Raw genomic sequence first — 17,501 nt, 5'->3', positions numbered from 1 at the left:
TTTCTTTGTAGGTCGCCTTTCATCTGGATTATCATCTCCACCTTTAGCGCCACACAACAATTTAAGAGGTGATAATTGCATTCAAGGATCTCCATCTACTGCTGGTCCTGTTATGTTATTTGTACTTGCTCAGTTATTATTAGGCTGTGGTGGTTCTCCTTTATTTACTCTTGGTACTACGTATATAGATGATCATGTACGACCAGAAAGTGCTTCTTTGTATATTGGTAAGAACCTGTGATTTTAAAATATTTAAAATTCGTCATCAAAGACAATTTATTAAATAATTTCATCTATTTTTTCTCTAGGTTGCATGTATAGTATGGCAGCTTTTGGACCAGTTTTAGGTTTTCTTCTTGGAGCATATCTATTATCATTTCATATGGATTCATTTTCTGGAACAATTATCAGTATAGGTGATTCAATAAATTCAATAAGATGTTGTTTATTAAAAATTATAAAATACTATTTATAAAATAAAATAAATTTTTCTCTAGATCCAGGTGATCACAGATGGGTAGGCATGTGGTGGGGTGGGTTTTTACTCTGTGGCTTACTCCTAATTTTAGTGGCAATTCCTTTCTTCAGTTTTCCAAAAATTTTACAACGGGAGAAAGAAAAAATACGTATTATTGAAAAAAATAAATTATCATCGCAGAAAGAAAAAGAGCAATGCAAAGAACAAAAAAAAGAAAGACTTGATGATAGTGGTTACGGAAAAGATGTGAAAGGTGAATATGAACGTAATAATATATTTTAACTTAAAATATTTGTTTAAATATAATTTTCACTTTCAGATATTCCTAGGAGTATGTGGAGACTAGTATGTAATCCAGTGTACGTAGTGACGTGTTTAGGAGCTTGCATGGAATTAGTGATTGTTTCTGGATTCGTGGTTTTCTTGCCAAAATATTTGGAGACACAGTTCAGCCTAGGAAAGAGTCAAGCTAGTGTATTCACCGGCTCTATAGCGATACCAGGTGCCTGCATTGGAATCTTTTTTGGCGGATGTTTGCTCAAACGTTTAGAATTAAGACCGAAAGGTGCGGTTCAATTCGTTCTTGTCTCGAACATGATATGCCTGGTGTGCTATGGTCTCCTTTTTTTCCTCGGTTGTGACAATGTAAAAATGGCTGGGACCACTATACCATATTTTAACAGCAGTACAAAGGGCCCTGAACCCTTTCAAGTAAATCTCACTGCCGCATGTAACTTCGGTTGCGAATGCCGAATGACAGATGTGGAACCAGTCTGTGGAAACAATGGTCTCACATATTTTAGTCCTTGTCATGCAGGTTGCACTGCCTTCAGTTCCAAATCAAATTTCACTAATTGTGCTTGTAAGTGTACAATTGTAAAAAAATATAACATAAATTAAGTACAATGTTTAGCAATGTATATGAATTAGATGATTATATTGTTGATAATATTAGATTTTTGATAATATTAGATATTTGTGTTTTAGGTATACACGGAAATTTAACAATGTTACCTCCGGCAGCACCAGAATTTGCAGAGGTGACGGTAGTACCAGTAGCTACTGCGGGTCCGTGCACTTCGCCATGTAGGACTATATTTCCATTTTTAATTTTACTTTTTTTCATGACATTTATTGTTGCCATCACTCAAATGCCTCTATTAATGATAGTATTACGGTAAGTTTTATTTTTATTTTCCCTATACATTATTATTTTAAATTATATATTATTAAGTATATTTTAATTTTTATTTTGAATATGTACACATAGGTCAGTTTCAGAAGAGGAAAGATCATTTGCTTTAGGCATGCAATTTGTAATCTTTCGACTATTCGGTTATATACCCGCTCCTATTTTATTTGGTAATTTAATTGACTCTACATGCTTACTTTGGAAAAGCACTTGTGGAGAAAAAGGTGGAAGATGTTTACTTTATGACATTGAACAATTTAGATACAGGTACAACTCTAATATCGATGCATAATTTTAAATAATTAAATTCTAGGAATGATATTAAGCAAGAAAGTATTTTTGTTGACCAAAATATATTTCAGATATGTTGGACTTTGCGCTGGCATTAAGATTTTAGCTTTGGCATTGTTCCTTATTGACTGGTGGTTGGTTAGGAGGAGAAGACAAATGGAAGACCATGCACCATCTCTCACTGTCAACGAATTTGTAGGGTCAATTATCAGCCTTGATAAATGTAAGTTCAAAAATATATGCAATTGATATTTAAATAAAAAATTAAAAGGATAAAAAAAGATATACTTATGTGATTTCTTTTCAAAAACATCGTAAGATATCATTTAATATTCATTTTATATTTTTTTCTTCATTAAACTATTGTCTCAATATTATAAATCATTGAATTTACAAATATGTGTTTTCATATTTTAGTATTCGAAGAAAAACCTCATAATCATAACATAGGAGAAGGAGATGGCACTTCTCCAAATTCTGAATTGCCCACGCCATCGTCAATTTCGTCGCCCACAGAGCCTACGAAATCGACGAACTTAGAAGATACTGGCTCATCGAATCAGACTCAAGATTCGACAGAGACAGGGCATCGTTCGAAAAATGCAATGGACGTCGATGTTCCCGATACAAGGCAAGCGCCTCTTGCTATGGAAGAACCGGATACGGAAGTGAAACCGTTCACCGGTAAATCAGATAAGCATATACGGAACGTTTAATGTTTAACTCATACTAGAGGCTATGTAATTGAATTATATCAAAAAAGTGATAATGTAAGTCTGTGGCAAATTGTTTTGAAGTCACAGGTAATTCAATATACATAGAAAAAGAGATATAATATGTACAATGTACGTGCATTATTGATTTGTGCAATCCTAAAAAAAAAAAAGTAAATGGGGAGAAATATGAATGGCTTTAAAATAAAAGAAAGAAGGTAATCTGTATACATATATATATATATATGGTGCTAATATACTTTTTTAAAAAAATCGAGAGACAAAGAATTATCTTATATCGTTCCGTATATCGTCGGGTATAAAATTTAAATTGTGTTGAAGATATAAGTAAATTTTACACAGATACATAACATACATTTGCACACATTATATATTCTTACATACAGGCGAGTCAAAAATATTTTTACAATGGTTATATTTGCGTGAAGAATATCGTTTATGATACGAAATAATTTGCCACAGGTTTGTCTCGATTGTTTGGCTATTTTTTAGGAACTAATATCACTAGAATGTACATTTTTACGGTGATGCGATATATATGTCAATAATAGGAATGTAATAGGTGAAAAAAAATATTTAGACTCGTTTCAGACAGACATCTTGTAACTTGAGTTCAAAGATTTTCTTTGTCTGAAACGAGATTTTTTTGCTGTTAGGAAACGAGCCTTGCGTGGTTAAAAAGAAAGGAAAAAAAAGGAAGAAAGGCCAATAAGGACAAAACTGTAAATATAAAAATTCCTGCCTTAAGAAATACAAGACTAGACAAACATATATTTAAAGATAATTAAATGATAGAGTTAATGATCTATAATGAATAATATCATTATAATTGCAGATTGAGAGCTGCGATTTATTTTATAACTAGTGATTAGGCTTTCTCAGAAATAAAAAAAAAGTAGTCAATTTAACTTAGTGATGTAAAGAAAAATAACAAATGGATTAAGAATCCATAGCGTTGACTTGTTTATAAAATTATTTTAATATTTTGCAATAGTTTTATTCCTTTCTTTTTCTTTTTTGCAAAAAAAAAAATACTCTCTTATGCAAAAAAAAAAAAATCACGCTTTTAACGAGGCGGCACCTTGATCTCTGATGTTTTTTCTTCTAAATATTATTATATCGATAATGCAATTTTTAAGAGCTTTCAAAAACAATCTTAGCATTAATTTAAAAAGAAAAAAAAAACAAAATAAAAAAGAAGACGCATTTGTGCGATTTTTTTCGTTATAACTTGTGCGTTACTTCTTATCATATTCTATAGAATGAATTATATAAAATGAATTATGCTTCCAAGCAATGAAAGAAAAACAAAAAACTTATAAATTTTCGGTTAATGAATATTAATGAGATAAAATGGTTGGTCAATTGGGATTAATTATATAACACTGAAATATGTCTTGAACAAATTCTGGCTTATTAAATACAGTTTGCTCACTTGTTGTTAGGGAGAAGTCTACTTGTTTTGTACCTGAAAGCATCTCTTATCCAATTTCGATATAACAAAAGAAAAAAAAAAAAGAGATAAGTGCAAAAAAACAAAAAGAAAGAAAGAAGTATATAAAACTTACTCAGGAAAAGAAATTTTATAGAGTGTTAAAGGCACTTTTGAAATCGAAAAAAAGCTATAAATAATAATGAATATCTCTCAGTGCAAAATTAATGAAATTTTAGCCTAAGAAATTAAAAAAAAAAAAAAAGAAAAGGATATAAAATTACTCATCTCAAGCTCAATTTCTTTTAAAAAATGATGATACAAGAAGAAAAAAAAATTAATTAAGAAGATTTTACGGAAAAAGATTTTAATAAATAACAATATTATTATAGGGACAACAATGCTGTTTGCACGAATCTATTATTTAAAACTGTCTTTTCCTATCGCTTCGGGTACGAAACCGTTTTATACATACTTCTATAAAATTCAAATTAAAAATGAAAACAACAAAAGATATAATGTTAATTTTACACAATCTCAGAAAAAAAATAAGATAAAAAAAATATCAATACTATTATGGTGACATCATCATTTACTTACGTTAATGCAAACATACTTACCTATGTATGATATATCTCGCACGCTGTTTGGCCCGTCACTGTCAATTTTTCAAAGTGTAGTTACACACTATCCCCTATACATATATACATACACACATATATTATATTTTAGAGGCAATTTTGATGTTTGTGAACTGTTTGAACCATTCGGCAAATTCGATCGTTTGAAATATTCTTGAGGCCGTGATGATCTCTCTCCTAACTAACGATTAATTATTGCGAAGCATTTACGTATTAACTATACCTACTTTGTGATATAAATCTTTGTATCGAACGATAGTGTTTGTCGAATGGATTTCTGGTATACATGAGAAATACAAAACAAAAAGGAAAAAAGTGCTGTGAATAGAAAGAAATAAAAAAGATGAATAAGAAAAAGAAGGAACAGAAGAAAAATATAAAGACAAAAAGGTTAGGAAAAGGAACAAGTTACACAGGTAAAATCAAATTCAATTCAATTTACACATTTCATCGAGAATGATAAATAAGAATTTGTTAACAAGAAGAAATTAATGATTGCATCCACCAAAATAACTACAATTGTATATAGAGAATTATAATAGTTAAAACGATTTATAATGAGCAATCGAGAAAAAAAGAAACTACATGATTATGTGTATTATAATTATATATATATATAAATATATACGATTAATAGAATTTTATGGTGATCGCTATCGATGCGATAATGTTCTGTTTCTAAAATGCGTCGTTTTGTACGATTTGTGGCAAAAATATTTATGAAAGAAACGAACAATTATGAGCGCGTGACCCGCACAATTTTTCCATCGTGTTACTTAAATATTTTTACAAAAGCCTTTCTCGCATATTATTTTTATGACGAATCTTGTATTCTTAGATTTTTTTTTCTTTTTTGTTTTTTTTTGATCGATTGTTTAACTCCTTGCCTTTTTATTCTTTCAAACACTATATATTAAAGTTTAGTCATAATTAACATATCATTTCTTTAAAGAATTCTTCAAAAAAAACTAACATTAGAAATATTAAATCTGTTTTGATTACTAGATTCTTATAAAAAATATGCAGGTTTCAAAAAAATTAATGTTTGTATTCGAATTATAATTTTTATACAATATAAATAATATTTTTACTGTATTGATTTTATATTTTTTATTATTTTAAGATATCAAAATATTTTAAATCTAAAATATATTATATTAAAATAAATAGAGACCAACTATTTCTTGAAAATCTTATATAATTTATTTAAAAATTAAACAAAAGATTACTTATGACTAAACTGCAGATATATATGCAGATTTACATTTTTATGAATATAGTTAAAGTGATGATAAATGAAATTTAATTAATAATTAGTATTGTTTTATAAATATTATAATAATTTATTTTGAAAATTTTAGATATTTTTGCATGTTATTTATATTCTATATATTTTTGACAACATTGTATATTTATTTATGATTTTAGATTTTAAACACTCATTATTTTATAGTAACTTTAATTACTTTATTTTCTTTACTTTAACGTGCACCTTCAATAATATTCAAATATAGAATAGTATTAAAATGTTTTAAAAAGAATAATTACATTAACATAACCTATATTATATCTACCTTGTTTCAGATTTTTTTTCAACATTATTATAGGATATTATATTCAAGAGTTAATACTATATTTATAATCAAATATAATTTGGAATTAAATTAAATTAAATATATAAATATAAAATTAAGATTTAAATTAAATATAAGTTCAATGTAATTCAATGATATTATAAGGCAAGGAGTTGAAGATTAATTTCGATATTTTTATTATGAATTCGATTTATCATCTCAAAAATTATTTCCTGTTATATTATACTGTTGTCATTATTATTATTAGTATTATTATTGTCGTCATAATAATCATTGCGCTTTTTATTATCTATCACTAATATATTCATCGTTAGTTAGTTTATAGTGTATGTTTATTTTGTAACAGATGTTTCTTTTAATCAATTAATTGGTACTATTATATTTACTGTATGTAACACATTCCCAAGCTATATACTTTATTAGAAGGAAAATTAAACAATGAGAGAGAGAAAAATAGAAGTCATAGAGGATGGAAGTGTTTTAAGTATTAGGTAGGAAGTTCTAACGCTAGCGATCAAGAATTAAATTAAAAAAAAAGAATGTTGTGTATATAGATATTAAATCTATTATAACGATTAATATAAACTGCTTATAGATGTAATGTATTTTTTGTAGGGACCATAATGTATAAGCAGAACAATACGAAGATGTTTCTTGTATTTTTATCATTTTTTTTTTTCTCTTTTTCTTTTCTTTTGTTTCTTCAAACGATTGTTGAATGGTGATACGCGAATGTGAGTCGAATTAGTTAAGATTTGTAAAAATTGAAATTAAAAGAGAAAAAGAGAAAAAAGCAATATATATTTGCTTGAGAAAGGAAAAAACAAAGGAGGATCTTTGTGAATTATATTATGGTTTCAGAAATTAAATATAATTATAAAAGCTCATGAAAAATATATAAAATATAATGGTATATCTATGTGATTTCGAATTACAATCGAATCTCGACAGCTCGAATTTCAAGGCTAGAACTAATGTTCAAATTATAGAGATTTCTTATTAAAATTTTTCAGTAAAATAGATAAAATTTTACACGCATTGTACAAGAATTAATATTTTTTCAATTGTAAATTGTAATGAAAGAAAAATTCGTAAGTATTATTTTTTATTTTCAATCATTTGAGATAATTATCAATTACTGATAAATGATATATAATTATTTTAGGTTGTGGAGATATCGCTGATAAAAGTTTGAGTTACAAACATAAATTAATTGTTTACAGGAATTCTTCAATATCAAATAAATAGAAAATAATCCAACCAATAAAAAAATAAGTTCTCGAGATATAAAGATTCGACTGTATTTCAAGATAATGAGAATGTTAATCAAGAATGAGTTTAAACCTGTTCAGTGGATGAATAGAAAATTGTAAAGCTCACAAAAAAGATTTTGTTGAATGTTATATGATGTTTTTATGGTGAATAGAATCTTTTCTGAGAGCTTGATAGCGAATGAAAAAGAGAAAGTATTATAGTATGTTTGAATTAATCGGCTGTTTAAGGCTATTAAAAAGAAAATTATATAATTTGTTTAACTTATTACATTATTTTTTTTTATACTCTATTTTTTCCTCTTGTAATTTATTTTAATAATATAAAACAACATTTTTATGTTTCATAATATTCATAAATAATTTTATTCATTCATCATCTTCAAACTTTTCAAGAATAGATTTATAAAATTGTGTAATATTATTTGCAGGAAAATATGCAATCATTTTATATATTACATTTTATATCACTTTTTTATATGTTTTTTTAATATTTAATAACATATTATTAAATAAAAAAAATATTTTTTAAATCAAAATCACTAATGATATTAAAAGAGAAAAATTGATAGTATATATTAGTAAAAAAACAGTCTTGAGCAGCCGATTAATCTCAACCAAACTATATTCAGAAACAGAGTACCAGAAATTATGAAAGAAAGTAGAAAAATGAATTAGATATCTACAACTATGAAAAAAGTGGTCTCGAAGTAGTAAAAATATTTAATTGATACAGCATCTAACTTTTAAAAGTATTTTAGTCCAATTTCAACAGTTTGTATTTATTAATGCCATATCAATTCATAAAACATATACATACATATGTACATTATATACATGCACACAAATACTCATGTTACTTTGTTATTATTATTACATTATTATATTTGACATCACACACAGAAAAAGTTGCTTAATTTAGCCGCGCAATAAGCAAAATTATTTAATCCATATATTCGGCCATCTTAAAGAAATAAGAAAGAAATATGGCAAAAATCGCCATTTTGATATGCTAATCATAATGGAAAAAATAATTTCAATGTGGTCCCGGTTTCATTATCGCGAAAACAGTGTTAAAACACTTGAAGTAATATTGCCTTAAAAAAAGAAAGATTAAAAAAAAAAAAAACAAATAATTCATAAGGAACGCTCTGATAATGGTACAAGTGGTAAAAGGTAATCAATGAATGATGAAGAATGATCGTAATTTGCAGAGACAGAGATATATATATATATAAAATAAATAAATATATATATAAAATAATATTAGATATATAAGAAAAATCTCGTATTGTCAAAAATGATTGATTTATCGTTTCCTCGAATATTATATATAAATATACATTTATATATATAAATATATATAAATGTATATTTATATATATATATATATATATATATAATTTTAAATCCCTTATAATACATATAGAGGAGAATATATCGTGCGTGCGCGGTTGAAAAACACTGTTTTTTCTTAAAATGAACCTTATGTTTTCATATCAATCACAGAATCTCTTCCTTAAATATGAAACAAATATCTATAGATCATGAATATATAGAATTCGAATAATTTCGTTTTACGTTTCACTAGAAGATAAAAAGACACCGATAATAAATGAAAAATTAATTATTATCAGAAATCGTCTTTTTCTTCAATTGTCGAAATGTAACATTTTTTTCTTCTCTCAGAAGTAAGGCACAAACAATGTATTTACAATGAATAAATGTTTTGAAAACTGTTAAAATAATACTTATTTATTTTTCAAATATGAAATTTTTTAATATATTTTTTTAAATTAAATTAAATTGTTTTACATTGTTTGTTATTTTCATTTTGTGTCAGTATATTAATTATTCTATTTTTTTATTTCATTTTTAAATATCAAATACTTATATAATTCAATAGAAATTTATTTTTAGAATTATAAATCAATATTATTTCATAAGAGTATTCAGAGCTATTTTATCTAATGACATGTTAATCTTGCAAAAAATAGCTTGCAATTATCAGTAAAACGTTGCATGATATTCTAGTTGATAAATAATATTTTTTTATAATTAGATTTCTATTTGATAAAAGATTATGTATATAAAATCAGTATAATTTGCTTTATATTCAATCAAAAAATGATATTAATTTTGTCTAATCAATAATAATTATTGAATTTCAGATGCACGAGTCGATAAAAAAGAAAACAAAATCAAGATAATCTTTCATACCATTGTTAGGCGATAAATTAACAAATGTATGATATAAACATTTGAATGTAGCGCCACATAGTCAGCCAACCAATCGCGTGGTAGGACTGCTGAGGCCACCTTGCGGCCTTCTTCCGCCATTTCCGTCAGTTGTCCACAAGCTTTTCTGGCGTGCGGACGTACGTGAATATTCGGCGTGTTCTGTCACCTACGGAGTCGCGTTTTCGCTAACGAACGCCCCACCGTACCTTCCATATTCAATGTGTATGGCGATTCAGGTGAGTGTTCAAAGAGCACAGTTATTCCGAATGAAATCTCGATACGATTTCATAAATTGTGTTTCGCGTGTACGCGTCCAGTGACTTTCTAACGGCAAAAAGTCGATCGTTGCATTTACGGCCGTCGTATACGCGCGCGTGTGTCTCTCTTTGGTTGCGTGCTTCCCTTCGTATATATTATATATTCGCGTTACGTGTGATGCTCCGTTTACGTGTGAATGTGCGCGCGCCTCTATATATATGCACAATTCCCGAACCTATCCATGTCTTTACACGCATTGACATACGCGTGTGTGCGCGGACGACGAACTCTGGCGTCCCATCGAAAGCCACCGCCGTCATCGTAGTCTGTCTGCTTGGCTGCCTACTCGTGTCCCTTCGTTTCGAAATAATTTGTTCGTGGGAGCATTGGGTATGCGTGAAAAGAATGTGTCTTTTTACGACTGATTTTAATCCGATTCCCTCTGAGAAGCTACTCCGCCGTAATGTTTAACGGCATCGTATCATGAATTTTTAGAGTAATTCCGGAGGATACGGCATGCCATGCGCCGAAAGGTTTTAACCACGATGAAGTAGACCTGCATTCTTTCTCTCGTACAAGTTTTTTGCGTTCTTTGTAAATATGTTCAATTGGCAAAGTCCGAGTGACAGGCGGTCGAGGTCGGCGGTGAGAGCGGCCGGAGGCACGCTCGAATGACACGCGGATTGCACGCCAGGGGCACGCGTGTTGCTGTTTTGCCTCGTGTGTAGTATGGGACCAAGATATAGTGAGAATGTAAATTAAACCAGTGAGTATCGGTATCGTCTGATATCATTAGATTGTAGATTCATTTTAGGACTGTATATTCAAGTCTAATTTAAATTTTTGTACAATAAAAAAATATGCTTTTTCATAGTTATCTATTACCTATAATAGATAGCCATAATAGAATTATACTACTTTTTTAATATTTATTAAATGAACATCGAATATCTTTTGTATATTTATTTTTCTTATTTTGTTTCGTTGATTTTTAAGAAATCAATTCCATTATTTCTTTATACAGTCCTGTCCAGATCTTATATATTTGTATTTCTATTGACTCCTTTATTCTCGAACTATTTCGTAACTATTTTGACTAGTTTTGATTTTATAATCTCGCTATATCGTGGACCGTATTATAGTTTGAATAATAATTGATCCATTTAATCGATCGCGGTCACACCCGTTTCTTCATCGTGAAAAACATATCGTATCGTGTTCGGTCAGCCCGCGCTATTTATTATTCTACCATTCAAGAGCAGGTCAACGACGTCATTGTTTCCTTTCGCGCGAATTAAGATGGCAGTCTCGCGAATCCAGGCTCGCGCGTGTAGTCAAACATATAAGAGAAAAATCAAGATGCGTATAAAATGGATGAATGTGCGTATAATAAAGATTTTTCTGATTTTTTTTTCTTTTTTTTTTTAATTTTATTGGTGTCGTGATGATAATCGTAAGTTTTAAATTGTGTTATGACAGCTTGTGTGTTTTCACATTGCCATTTACATTTCACTTTTTTTTAATCGGCTACTGGAAGGAAGTCTACTACGCTAGTCAAAATATATATTCTTTTTATAAAGAAGATCTTTTCGTATTTATCATTATAAGTAAGTTATAATAATTGTTTCTATTTTTTCTTTTTTTAATTGGTACACAGTATTATCATATATAAGTTATATATGATTTATTTCTTAATAATAAAATTTGAAAAAAAGTGAGTAAATTTTAATAAGAATTGTCGTACGCGTGGAAACAAATTATAGGTTAAGTTGGTAAAGAAATGTGTTAATCAACTATTTCATCAAACTTTCTTTCATATGTGTATAAAATATCGGTTTTGAAATTATTACGTTGATCAATCTTTTAGTTTTATATCATTTTTCTCAAATACACATTGATTCATTTTGCATTCTTGTCATATAAGTGAAATTATAATTATTTTCTTATCATTCTTTATTACAAGTATTATTTAGAATTAATTTCGATATATATATAATATAGAATAAACTTAATCTTTATTGGAATATCATTATAAAATATATATTTTTGCTTCGAATCATTCTTCAGCAATGACTGATTCGCAATTCGGAAAAATAAATATAAACTTTTAAAAAACGACATATTCGACTCGTTAATAAATTAGAATGCATTTATGATCCGTCACGCGTTGAATGACGTCAAATGATACAAGGTCGTATGTACATCTTTTTGCCACTTGGCAATTTATTAATTTATAATTGTTTGGAGCAATTATCAACAAAATTCAAAATTACAAAATTGAAATCAAATAATATTCTTCGTTAATATTTTATATTTGTATTTTATATCTTTTACATTTCTTTTTTTCTAATCATGGTTTGATTATTAGATAGAATGATTCTAACTTTTTTTCTTTTTAATAGCAAAAAAAAATGAAATTGATAAAATTAATATAATTTATATTATTTTATAGTATATTTCTTACCTTGATAATAATTTGTTTCAATTTCAGATGATTGATGTAGATTCAAGATTAATTATATTTACTCTTTAATGAAAGTATAATATCCACTACACAGAAGATTATAGATATAAATATTATTGTTTCTAACATGATAGAATATGATGTTGAGATTTTGTCATCAAATATTTATATTTGACAAGTATATCTACGCACACAATCTTTCTTAAAGTTATATATTTTTTAAACTCCTTCAAAATTTATTTACTATTTTAATTTCTTTACAAATATTTATATTATATCTTTTATCTTTAAAAAAATGTTTTTTTCACGAGCATAATTTCGTGCAGAATCCTTTTTTAAAATCTTTTAGATTTTTAAAGTTAGTCATATTTATAATTTATTTTTCATTAATGAAATACAATATTTTGATTAGAAAAATTGATTTTGATTTGTTATTTAAGTTTCATTATTAATTTTCTTAATAGTCACTATTGATTCCTTCATTTGTTTGTTATTTATAATCACTATAATTGTCGAATGCCAATGAACAGTTTTAACCATGAATGAATGAGTCTATTATACCGGGAAATCTATAAAAACATTATATAAATACTTACTTTTTGCAATAAACTTTATTAATTTTTTTTATTTTATTATACTTGTCACATAATATAAATAATTGAGAGATTCGATTGCTTTCAACATGCTATTTTTGCTATTTGATCATTGATATATTGTTTGTCCAAATATATTTATTTCTATAATCTGATGTTAATTCCACGGCTTTGTTGAATGATGAATCGAATTTTTTACCATCCCAAATGATTTATATTTTAATTTAAATTGATTTATGTAGGATGTCTGTTTAGGATAAATAAATTCTTTAATCATTCCTTTTTTTATACAAAATACTTTTAATTTTCATTATATGAACATTTATAAAATAATATATAATTTATAAATATTCATATAATACTATATAAAATTGAACCAATACTTATTTTTCAAAAAGAATTTCAATGCTTGTATTTATGATATGAAATAAAATGGAATTAGTTAGATAATAGTATGTCTTCATAAGAGTTATGTAACAAATAATTATCTGAGAGAAATAATTATATCTTATGAGTAAGATGAAAACAATATATTAAAATTCAAGGAGAATGATATAGTAAAAAAAGGAATGAAAAATACAAAATAAATTTAAAGAAATGATAATCTTTGCTTTCATATCAAAATATTATACAGAATCATTTTATTATTTGATCTTCTCTCTGTTAGAGAATTAAAATCTTATAAAGATAGATAGAATCCACATCATGAAAAAACTTTTATTTTTTTTCTTTTTTCTTTTTTTTTTAATTTTCAAGGTCCATTGCTAGTATTTTGTACGAAATATATATATAGGTATTTTTTTCTTTTTTGTCATTGCATCTTGTAATGAATATTAGTATGTAATTTAACTCTCGAAGAGCTAGCTACAATGCTGGTGAAATGTTGGAATATAATTCCTTGTGGACATGGCTTACAGCCGGAAGCCTCGAATAGTAATAACTGCAGTGGTTGTCAAGAGTTTCCGGTTACAATGTACTATCGTTTTACTATATTGTTGAAGAAATGATGAATTTTTTGAAAATATAGGTGTATTTTATAAATTTAATATATAATACGTATATTAAATTTTTAGTACATAAAAAGAAAAATAAAAATACAATTTGTTTGGTAGGTTTTAATCATTATATATAGACATAGGTTTAGAATTCTTGTAGGGAATGTTATAATATATATTTAGTGACATTCATAATTGAAAATAATTAAAATTAAATTATAATTATTTTCAAAGATATTTGCAACATTTATTTTGATAAAATAAAATATTTTTCATAGGAGTTTTAATATAAAACATAGTATACATAAATATTCCATTATTATAGTATTATATAAACTTGTATAGCTTGGATAGGTTATAATTATAAAATATAATTGATTTAATGTGCACTTTAACATAAGAGTTTTAACACAAATAGAGTATGTACATTGTAATTTCAATACTATGGTACATCCTCTATAGATTTGTGTAATTTCTAACAGACTATGAATTAGTGAACCTGCCGCGTGGGACATCCTTGGATCGAAACTGCTCGATGGATGTTATTCTCGTTTCCGTGAATTACCACCCATGGCGACCAATATTCTGAAGGGAAAAAATGGGTGACGTCATCCACTCCCACGAACCATGCACGAAAAGAGAGAAACAAACGTTTTGCAGTTTTATTTTTCCCTTTCTCTCTTACACGTGGTCTTCTATCGTTTGCACGCTTTTTATAAATGACACTGTAAATCTATATGGAAAAAATTTATAAATAATATATATATAATTAAAATTTTATAGTTCAATTCAGTAAGTAAATTTTTTAATTTATTTTCAGTGAATAAAATTTCCTAATTTAATCTCCTTAATTTTCTGATTCATTAAATTAATCATTTTCTAATTATTGCGAGTAATAACAGTTAGAAAACACGTTTCTACGAATTTTTAAGCAAGAAAACAGTTTTGTGTGTGCATAACGGAAGCGAAATTAATCCTCTTTCGTTAATCTTCGACTTCCGGTACGCGAAAGGTTTCTAATCGAGGAACGTCCCAGTTAGAATATTTAATGAGTCGAAATAGATATGAAAGATTAAAAAAAAACGTTTTTCAAATACATATACTTGTTAATAATTATAATATATATCACGTAATTATCGGTGTACCCATGAATTGGAAGGTTAAATATAGGATATCCTTTGGTTGTGACATTTAACATGTAATATCGCGAATTTAATATACGTGGAATTAATCGCACGACGTATTATAGGGAAATCGCTCTTTGGAAAAGTTAAAATAGCTATCTGTTGAATTTCGTCTGATAAAGTGATAAATATTCACCGTAATGAAATTCAAACGATAATTCTTCCATTTTATTTTCGGCGATATTTTTTAAATAACGCCAATTCCTCTTGCGTTGATGTAGGAAAGATATATATTAAAATATTAACGATGATGAAACTCTTAAACGATCTTAAATAACTTGGAAACTTGTTCGAACTTTTCAACTCGTTCAAAATTGAATATTTCTTCTTCATCGTTGTATGCTAATGTGTATCTCGTTTGACGTCAATAGGATACGGATAAACGCGAATCCGCATTGTTAGAGGTCTTCTTGAAAAACATTCCAAAGTTCTCGTCTCGAAATTACGCGGAAACATTTCAGTTTTCGTTTCGAATATAACTTTACTTATTTTCTTAATTAGCATAATTGTAAGTTCAATGTTGCGTGCACGTATACATCATCAGCAGGATAAAAGAGTTAATGCGCTACATCAATGTATAAATGATATATATATATAGAGAACGTGTACATAAAATGCTAACAGGATGTTTTCTCTGAACCTATAATGCAAGTTTGCTTTGACATGCATCTTTTTTTCAACGCGCCATTTACAAACCACGTTTATTATTAGGCAATTTTTTAATCGAATTAATTTTAAATTTTAATAAATGTAAAACAGAAATGTAGAATTTAGAATTTATTAGTATCAAAGGTATCTTATAATAATAATAAGATTTCAAAAGATAAAATATTTTAGATATCTCGAGAAATAAGAAATACTATACAAGACTATATTAAAGAAAGCTCTCCAATAATTGTACGATGAATGTACAAGCAATAATAAGAGAAATATTTCATTACCATAATTCATTTCGCATATTTATCCAAACTAATCGATTATCAATTTTTTTTTTTTAGATATCTGGTGCATATTAACCATCGATATCGTGTAAAACGAGATAGATAGATATAATTGATAGAATAGGAAAAGGGAGAGATCTCGATGGATGTCGGTCAGAAGTTACTCATGCTGAAGCGAACGGGATCTCTTTAAAAAGAACGTACACCACGGGGTATTAGTCAGCGGCGATAGAGGAGAACTTGTTTGCTTTAAAGCAAGTTTTACTAGAAAAACAGCTTGCCATGTTAGTCATCCGAGGTGATATTGGAATTCCAGAAGCGTGAATTTAAAGACAGGTGATTCTTTCTTGAAGGAAAGTTAGTGAAAATTGTTTTGATATTTATTTATTCGAGTCGTTCCTTTTTTTTTTTTTTTGAGAAAAATAATTGTCAATTGTTATATCAAAATGTAACTCGGGCTAGCTTCATCTTTTGTTACCTTATGATAAAAATTTTTAATTATCTTCGCGGTAAGTTTTACGTATTCCTTCTTTTGCATATTGGTTGTTTGATTTCGTTAAAGATTTCGCGGGATTGCATAAAGTGAATTAACGTCGTGCAATCCAGAATGTCATGACTCAGAATATCGCGTTCGTGACAATACTGTATTATACTGTTAAGTGACTTGTAGTTACTACTAAATGCTTTTTTTAACTCATCCGAGCTAATTTTGAATAGGAGAAGGAAATGATGTAGAAAGAAAAATCTGTATATATTATCGACGTTTTGTTTTGAAATCTTCGAGTAAAAATAATATAAATTAAAAAAAAAAACAAAAGCGATTTATTACTAGTTTATCAGATCGTGGATCATCGATGACCCACGTGAAATAAGTGTTATCTTTTCGTGCTCAACAATATTTTTTTATATTAATTAAAATATATATTGTCGATACTCGAAGGATTCAAGTATGTAGATAAATACAGACGAAGAAATTAGGTTTACATTTCAATAAAAGTATATATATGCAAAATATTAACTTTTCAACATGATCGATTTCGATAGTTTTGAATTAGTTTTGAATTAGATCAGTTCAAATAGAGAGATTACTTAAAGATTCTTCTATTTAATTATTTCCATTGACCTAATTACGATCGTTAAAAGTCTCACAATCGATCTATCGATCACATGAAACTATCTTCTTGCAAATCT

General features: G+C 27.4%; 1 protein-coding gene and 1 long non-coding RNA gene across 3 annotated transcripts in view; both read left to right on the top strand.

Moving 5' to 3' along the window:
- The window catches only part of LOC409670 (protein tyrosine phosphatase type IVA 1), a 75,919-nt gene that overhangs the window by 2,387 nt on the left and 56,031 nt on the right, over window positions 1-17,501 (top strand). For both annotated transcript variants that reach the window (XM_026443348.1, XM_016914308.2), the window contains exons 4-12: window positions 12-227; window positions 309-416; window positions 498-731; window positions 798-1,340; window positions 1,466-1,655; window positions 1,749-1,937; window positions 2,033-2,184; window positions 2,379-5,184; window positions 9,806-10,111. In XM_026443348.1, the coding sequence (XP_026299133.1) occupies window positions 12-227; window positions 309-416; window positions 498-731; window positions 798-1,340; window positions 1,466-1,655; window positions 1,749-1,937; window positions 2,033-2,184; window positions 2,379-2,677 (1,931 nt within the window). In that variant the 3' untranslated portion in view covers window positions 2,678-5,184; window positions 9,806-10,111. The remainder of the gene's footprint in view (window positions 1-11; window positions 228-308; window positions 417-497; window positions 732-797; window positions 1,341-1,465; window positions 1,656-1,748; window positions 1,938-2,032; window positions 2,185-2,378; window positions 5,185-9,805; window positions 10,112-17,501) is intronic.
- LOC107965043 lies at window positions 6,519-7,902 on the top strand. Its single transcript, XR_001704402.2, has 2 exons — window positions 6,519-7,454; window positions 7,529-7,902. It is a non-coding gene; the product is annotated as an uncharacterized LOC107965043 (long non-coding RNA).

This window comes from Apis mellifera, linkage group LG10 (assembly GCF_003254395.2).
Source record: "Apis mellifera strain DH4 linkage group LG10, Amel_HAv3.1, whole genome shotgun sequence".
NCBI classification, from domain to species: Eukaryota; Metazoa; Arthropoda; class Insecta; order Hymenoptera; family Apidae; genus Apis; species Apis mellifera.
Note: the sequence above shows the minus strand (reverse complement) of the source record. Positions and strands in the feature narration are given on the sequence as shown.